The sequence below is a fragment of the Charadrius vociferus genome, unplaced genomic scaffold, assembly GCF_000708025.1.
Source record: "Charadrius vociferus isolate BGI_N301 unplaced genomic scaffold, ASM70802v2 scaffold2003, whole genome shotgun sequence".
NCBI classification, from domain to species: domain Eukaryota; kingdom Metazoa; phylum Chordata; class Aves; order Charadriiformes; family Charadriidae; genus Charadrius; species Charadrius vociferus.
The window spans coordinates 158,187-164,949 of NW_009647573.1; the positions used below are offsets into that span (position 1 = coordinate 158,187).

General features: G+C 63.5%; 1 protein-coding gene across 1 annotated transcript in view; it reads right to left on the reverse strand.

Moving 5' to 3' along the window:
* Positions 1 to 6,489, reverse strand: part of ANKRD24 (ankyrin repeat domain 24) — an 8,740-nt gene extending 2,251 nt beyond the window's left edge. The window contains 16 exon segments of the mRNA XM_009880893.1: positions 19 to 53; positions 131 to 278; positions 280 to 446; positions 524 to 622; positions 742 to 786; positions 913 to 1,017; positions 1,425 to 1,517; positions 1,645 to 1,673; positions 2,248 to 2,435; positions 2,522 to 2,628; positions 2,860 to 2,930; positions 3,011 to 3,068; positions 3,314 to 3,378; positions 3,675 to 3,763; positions 3,864 to 3,994; positions 6,454 to 6,489. Coding sequence (XP_009879195.1) covers positions 19 to 53; positions 131 to 278; positions 280 to 446; positions 524 to 622; positions 742 to 786; positions 913 to 1,017; positions 1,425 to 1,517; positions 1,645 to 1,673; positions 2,248 to 2,435; positions 2,522 to 2,628; positions 2,860 to 2,930; positions 3,011 to 3,068; positions 3,314 to 3,378; positions 3,675 to 3,763; positions 3,864 to 3,994; positions 6,454 to 6,489 — 1,466 coding nt within the window.
* Between the last annotated feature and the right edge of the window lie 274 nt (positions 6,490 to 6,763).

Consider the following 6,763-nt stretch of genomic DNA (forward strand, 5'->3'; position numbering starts at 1 on the left):
AAGTCCCCGCGGTGGGACGGGTTGCTCTCGTCCCGCTCGTAGTTCTCCAGCCCCTGCCGAGGGGACGGTGAGGCCACCAGTGGCTGGGGGACAGAGGCAGGGAGGGACAGACGGACAGACGGGGACTTGCCTGTATCTTCTCCCTCAGCTCCTTGTTCTGCACGGTGAGGGACTGCACCTGCCCCTGCAGCGTGGCCAGCAGCTCCTCAGCCGAGGGGCTCAGAGTCTTCTTGGAGAGCAGCAGCTCTGCCCCTGCGGGGTGCAGGGACTCCGGTGCCATGCCCACCCATGCCCCTGCTCCCCGCCGTGGGGTGCCACCTCTCTGAGGGCTGCCCAGCCCCAGGAGGGACTTAGGAGGCGGGCAGGGCCCTACCTGGGAACTCAAGTGGGTCTCCCTCCTCATCCTGCAGCGTCTCGATGTCGTAGCTCGTGTTCTCCTTCTCTTTCTGGGGGTGCAGAGCGGCGGGCATCAGTCACTATGCCCCCCAGCCCCTGGAACTGCCATCTGCTACTCCACACCTACCTCCAGTGAGGACAAGCGGCTTCGCAGAGCCTCCACCTCCTTGCCCAGCCGCTCCTTCTCACCATCCCGTGCCGCCAGCCGCTTCTCCCGCTCCTGGATCTGCGGGGCAGGACACAGTCATGGAGTTCCCTTTGCTTCCACCAGAGTCCCAATGGAATCCCCAGCACCAGGACCCCTCAGAAAGCTGAGGCCACCCATGACTTCTTCACCAGCCTCACCTGCTTCTCCATGGAGCGCAGGGAGCCCTCATCCAGCTCTGCCCGCTAGCAGGACACAGAGAGAAAACAGAGAGGGATAAATGCTGTCCCCATCCCTCCTGTCCCCTCCGCTCCCTAGGGACACGGTGGCATCTCCTCCATCTCCTCCACGACCCTATTCCTCGCTGGTACCTCCCGTCTCTGCTTCTCCTGCTGCTCCAAGCCCCGAATCTTCTGCAAGAACTGGGCTCGCTCCTGCCGCAGCCGTACAATCTCCTCGTAGGCGTCCTGGTCCTCCTACAGATGAGCGGCCACCAAGCCTCAGTGCTGGGCACTGCCAGCCCCCTCCCCGCTGTCGGCCCCCTCCTGCCCATCCTCAGCAGGGGGCTGTGGCAGGTTCAGTGCAGCTCTCCAGGGGTGTACAGGGTGCTTTTTGACACCAGAGAGAGCAGCAAAGGTTCCGGCAGGGCAGGGACCCTCCCAGCGCCAGGAGAGCCCCCCAGGTGAAGGGGTGTTTTGGGCTCATGGGGTGGAGATAAAGGGGCTGATAGCCCCTGCTCTGCCAACAGCTCAGGGCCCGGGGTGCTGTGTGTACCCCAGGAGAGGGGATGAAGCCTCCGTTGCAGCTCAGGCCAGCCCGTGAGCAGCACCTCCACTGCGGGGGCGGGTGAAGCCCATGGAGCTAAGCAGGATCCCGCTCTCACCTGGCTGGGGGTGCCCAGGGGAGGCAGAGGGGCTTTCCTCTTCCGCGGGGTGCTGTTCTTCTCCCTGACGGATGACTGGCTGGGCGAAGATGTCTGCAGAGACAGCAGGGCAGAGGGGACATCACATCTAAAGTGGCCTCCCTCCTTCCTGACCCGTCACCCTGGGGCCAGAGGCTGGGGCCAGCCCTCACGAGAGGTGAGCAGCCCGGCAGCCCCTTACCTGGGATGTCTGCTCAGTTGACTCCTCTTCTGTGGGGCAGAGAGGGAGGAAAGAGAAATTGGGGAGGTTTAGGGGATTGTAGGAGTGGCCACAGCAGGCAGAGCCCGCGTGTGTGCAGGGGACCTCTGAATGTGCTCATACAGGGGTGGGCACTCAGGAGGCACGCACACACGTGTGTACACAGGGGGGCATGTGTGCACACAAGGAGCACATGCAGACAGACAAATATGGGGATATATGGGAGTGTGTAATTGCAGGGATGCACACACGTGTGCAGACACGGGGAGGCACATGCACACAGATGTGCACACACAGACACAAACACACTGGCTGACACACACGTGTGAACATGTGCGTGCAAGCACGTGCAAAACACCGAGATAAGCAATCGAGGCTCAGCACCACCTCCCGGCCCTCGGCTGGTGACAGCTTGGGCGAAGGCACCCCCAGCACGTGGGAAAGGGGGACATGTGCCCCCCAGCCTTGCTCAGCCTTCCAGCCATGGGCGAGACATCCCTGCCCAAAGCACCCTGCAGGGTGAAAACACCCCCGTGGGTCCATGCCCTGCACAGGAGGAGCACCAACACAGCACAGCTGCCTTACCGCTGGCCCAGGACCGGCGCTGAGCAGCCTCTTGCAGGAAGTGCTGGATGAGAGCGTTGCCCGTGGCCAGGCTGTAGTGCGCAGCGTCGTGACCTGTGGAGTCCACCACAGCCACCCGGGCACCAGCGTTGACGAGCACCTCCACCGTCTCCACGCTGCCGTTCTCGCAGGCCAGCATCAAGGCTGTCCTGAGCAGAGTGTTGAGCAGAGAGGTGAGGGGGGCCATTCCCTCCATCTACCCATCCACCCCCAGTCCCCACCAGTGTAGACTCACCTCCCCTGCAGGTCCCGGCTGTTGACAGCCGCGCCGCGGTGCAGCAGGTACCGGCACAGCTCCGAGTGGCTCATCTTGGCAGCAAGGATCAACGGTGTGGAGCCATCCTGGGCAAGGTCAGGTTGGGTGAGGCTGCGCAGACGAGGCTCACATACCCCCATGGGACACCCCATTCCCGTTATCTCCCAGATTTCCACGTCCCACTTCATGGTGTGTTTTCACCCCAGGAACCCCAGGTACAGCCAGCTGCTGCGTTCCACCCCAGAAGCTTCTGCATTTCAGAGACAGCCCCAGTCTGGCCCCTTGCTGCTCTGCACAGCATTGCAGAGGGATCTCACCTTGTCCTTGATGTTCAAGGGAGCCTTGAAATCACAGAGGATCTCCGAGCATGAGATGCAGCCGCTGACCGCTGGGGAGAAGGACAGAGGCTGAGCACTGTGCCTTCCACGGGGACACGAGCAGGACGGGGCTGGCACTGTCCCCACTCACCTGCATGGTGCAGCGCTGTTCGGCCACTGCCGTCAGCCACATCCACAGGGCAGGAGGCCTGAAGGAGAGAGCCTGTGTTATAGGACAGGGGACAGACAGACAGACTGCTCCAGTGGACGTGGCTCCTTGGCATGGTGGAGGGCCAAGCAGGTGCTGGGCAGCACCACAGAGTGCCGGGCTGAGCCGGGAACCACCATGCCAACCAAAACCACTGGTGAGGGAAGGGACTTCAAGGACAGAGAGGACACCTCGCTAGCAGAGCACCCTCCCTCCCTCGCAGCACCGTGCTCGCAGTCCCGGTACCTGCAGCAGCTTGCTGACGCACTGTGGGTGGCCATGCTTGCACGCCAGGTGCAGGGCAGTGTAACCTGGGGAGAGGGACAGACAGACAGGTCAGAGAACAGACGGTGGGTCTGCGGCAGAGGGGACCGGTTGGGTGACAGACAGATGGATGGGCACACAGGAGGATCTGCTGGACTGAAGAATGGGACACCCCCAGGAGCACCACTGGTCAGTGCTTGAATCCCCATAGGACAATTTACAGCCCCCACAGGTGTCACCTCTGTCCCCTCAGCCTCAACACCTGCCGGCAGAGTGAGAACAACCAGGTGGCCCCAGCTGGTCCATGGCGTTAGCCAGGGGCACGTGGCGGCCATGCCCTCACCCGAGCTATCCTTGGTCATGGCATCCACGCCGTGAGCCAGCATGGCTTCCAGGCAGTCCACATTCCCCCGCATGGCGGCCAGGTGGAACCTGCAGCAAGACCAGGGGCTGTCAGACTCGTATCCCTGACCCCCAGCCTTGTCCCCAGCCCTGCATCCCTGGTGTCCCGGGGACGTGGGTCAGCACTTACGCAGATTTGCCCTCTGAGTCCAGCTTAGTGGCGACCAGGCCCTTGCGGACGAGGAGAGACGTCACCTTCCCAGCATCGTTGTAGTCCACAGCTTGCAGGAGCTTCTCATCATTCTTGGTCCAGTCCTGGCTCTGCAATGAAGGCAAGAGGCGGCTCTGAGGGGTGTGCGGTCCCTGGGGACAGGCAGGGTGCTGGGCTGGACCCGGGTGCCTGTCCTCATCCCCATCCCTGCTCTCTTCCACCCATCCCTATCCCTTGGGGTTGCCATCTCTGGGCCAGCCCCTTTCCTGGGTGCTGTGGTGTCCGGGCCCCAGGTATGGAGGGTTTAGCTGGGACAGCTGACTGGGGTGAGGATCCCCTTCAGCTCCCCCTACCCCAGTTTGCAGGAGATTTACAGAGCTGCCCCAGTTTAGCTGTGGATGGGTCAGGCTGTGACCGGCTAGGATTTGGGAGCGAGCCGACACTGCCTGCTTATCCCTGCCCCAGGTTTTGCCCCTGCCATCCCAGTGACCCCAACGCTAAACACAGCCAGCACCCAGGAGGTGCCTGAGCCCCATCCCTGCCCAGGTCTCCCCACTGAGCCCATTCCCAGCCCTGCTTTGCTCCCCACCAAGGAAGAAACAAAGTCGGGGTGAGCACAGTTGGCAGCGAGAGCAGTTCCCCTGGGATGGCTTCAGCCTCCCTGGGATATATGGGGCTGTCCCGGTTTGATCCCCCACGCAGGACTGGGGCTGGATGGGGGGCTTGCTGACCCGAAGGAGCAACCCACAACAGAACAGGACCAGTATGGGATGCCCTGGGTTCACCCTGCAGCCCGTGACAACAAACCGGAGGTCGCTGCGGCCGCGGTGGCAGGAAATGGATGTCACCTTTCAGGAGCTGCTTGCATCCTGCCCTTCGCCAGCCTGGTGCCCGGTGCCAGGCATGGGACCTGTGCCACTGTGCCCACTTGGTGCTCCTGCAAACCCTTACAGCCCTGCGGGGCCAGGGGACCCCCTCCGGGGGCAGGGAATAAACCAGTCTCCCAGGGTTACTGGGCAAACTGGGAGGGTGGTGCCTGCTCCCCCCCCACACCCTTGTCATGCAAGGACAAAGCAGGTTGAAGAGGACACAGCCGAGCCCCGGGATGGGGATGGGGATGGGGATGGGGATGGGGAGGGCCCGGGTGGGGTGGGGGTGATACGGCTTACCCCTGAGGATGGGACCAAAGGGGACCGGAGACGGAGGACAGGGACGTACCGCGAAGGAGGCAGCGGCACAGAGGCAGATCTGCTTCATGGTGTTGAGGAGGAGGCGGCGGGCAGCCATGCACCCCTTGCCCCCCGCCTGGGCGAGGGCAGGCTGGGGCTCCAGGCCGTGGACCCCAGACCCCAGCTCGGTCCAGCATCGCTGCCAGGGCGGGGGCCGGCTCCTGCCGCAGTGGGAGCCAGGATCCGCCTCCCTCCATCCCTCCGTCCCTCCTTCTTTCCCTCCTTCCCTCCCTCCTCAGCATCCAGAGCTCCAGGCATCCCCGCATCCCTGCCACGGAGCAGGTACCAGGGTCCCAGCCAGGGACCAGCACCCAGGCTGGTCCCAGTTAAAGTGGGAGGGGTTGGGGAGGTGGGGGGCAGGTTTCCCACTCCATGCTCAAGGTGAGGCAGTGCACCCCAAATCAAGCAGATGAGCATCCTCCTGCCACCCAGATCCTGCACCCTGAGGAGGGGGACGTGGGACTCCCTACCCTACCCTGGGGGGCACAGACTTACCTCCCACCACAGCCCTGGGGCCAAAGGAGGGGCAAGACCTTCTGCCTGCATCCCAGGGGCTTGGCAAACTCCCCTCAAGGAGGGAACCCCAAAATGCAAAGGGTCCCTGGAAGAGCCCCAGGGGCAGCAGGACCCTCTTACCCCTCCCCACTCACAGAAGTATTCAGGGCAGTGTGGGGAAACTGAGGCACAGAGCACCCCGAGCAGGGCAGGCCCGCAGACTCCGTGGGGGGGGTTCAACCTGGGTCCATGTGTCCCCCAGTGCACACATCTGCCCAGTGCTGCCATGGGCACTGGGGACAGCACTGTCACCCTCTGCCCGGTGTGGAGGATGGAGAGAGCCTGTGGCACTGTGCCAGGCTGGTGCTGAATAATTGAGGAGCATCGACATTCTGGTTCCACTGGCTGTGGCAGCCGGAAAGCTGGCAGTCATCCCCAGGGAGGGGACCTGGGACCCCCTTCCCTCTCCCCGTTCTTGCCTTTTTTTTCTTTGCTCTGCCCTGCTGCCAGCGACAGCCCTGGGAGCACCCTTGGGTGCATTGGGAGCTCGATCCCACTGGCCAGGGTGGCGGAGCTGACCTCCATGGGGCTGCTGTCCCCAAGGTGAGCAGGCTGCCCATGTCCCAGGGCAGGTTGCCATGTCCCTGTGACACTGGGGACACCCTGGGAGAGATCCCCATGTCCTCACATCCCTGTGAAACTTGTGACAGCCCAGGGCAGGTCCCTGTGTCCCCGCGGACATCCCGGCACAGGTCCCCATGAAACTTGGGTCATCCCAGGGCAAGTCCCCACGTCCCCGTGTACATCCCAGGGCAGGTCCCCGTGTCCCTGGGAATGGCACTCACGTCTGCCTTCTTGAACTTGGCCTTCAGGCTCTTCATGGTGGCTCCAGCCTCAGCCCCGTGACACCTGGACGAGGGACAGACGTGCTCGAGGGTCTCTCCCCCACCGATATCAGCTCAGACGTCTTCAGACCCGACGCCAGGGAGTTGGGTTACGGCACGGCTGCGGTTACAGCTGGCAGTGCTGGGCAGCCGGGGGGGCTGCGGGGGGACCAGCCCTGTCTGGGGAGGGGGTCTGTGTGCACCCCTGAAATGCCCAGGGACAGGGAGACGAGGGGACATGGCCCGGCAGGGGCAGGGCCGGGGGGGAAGC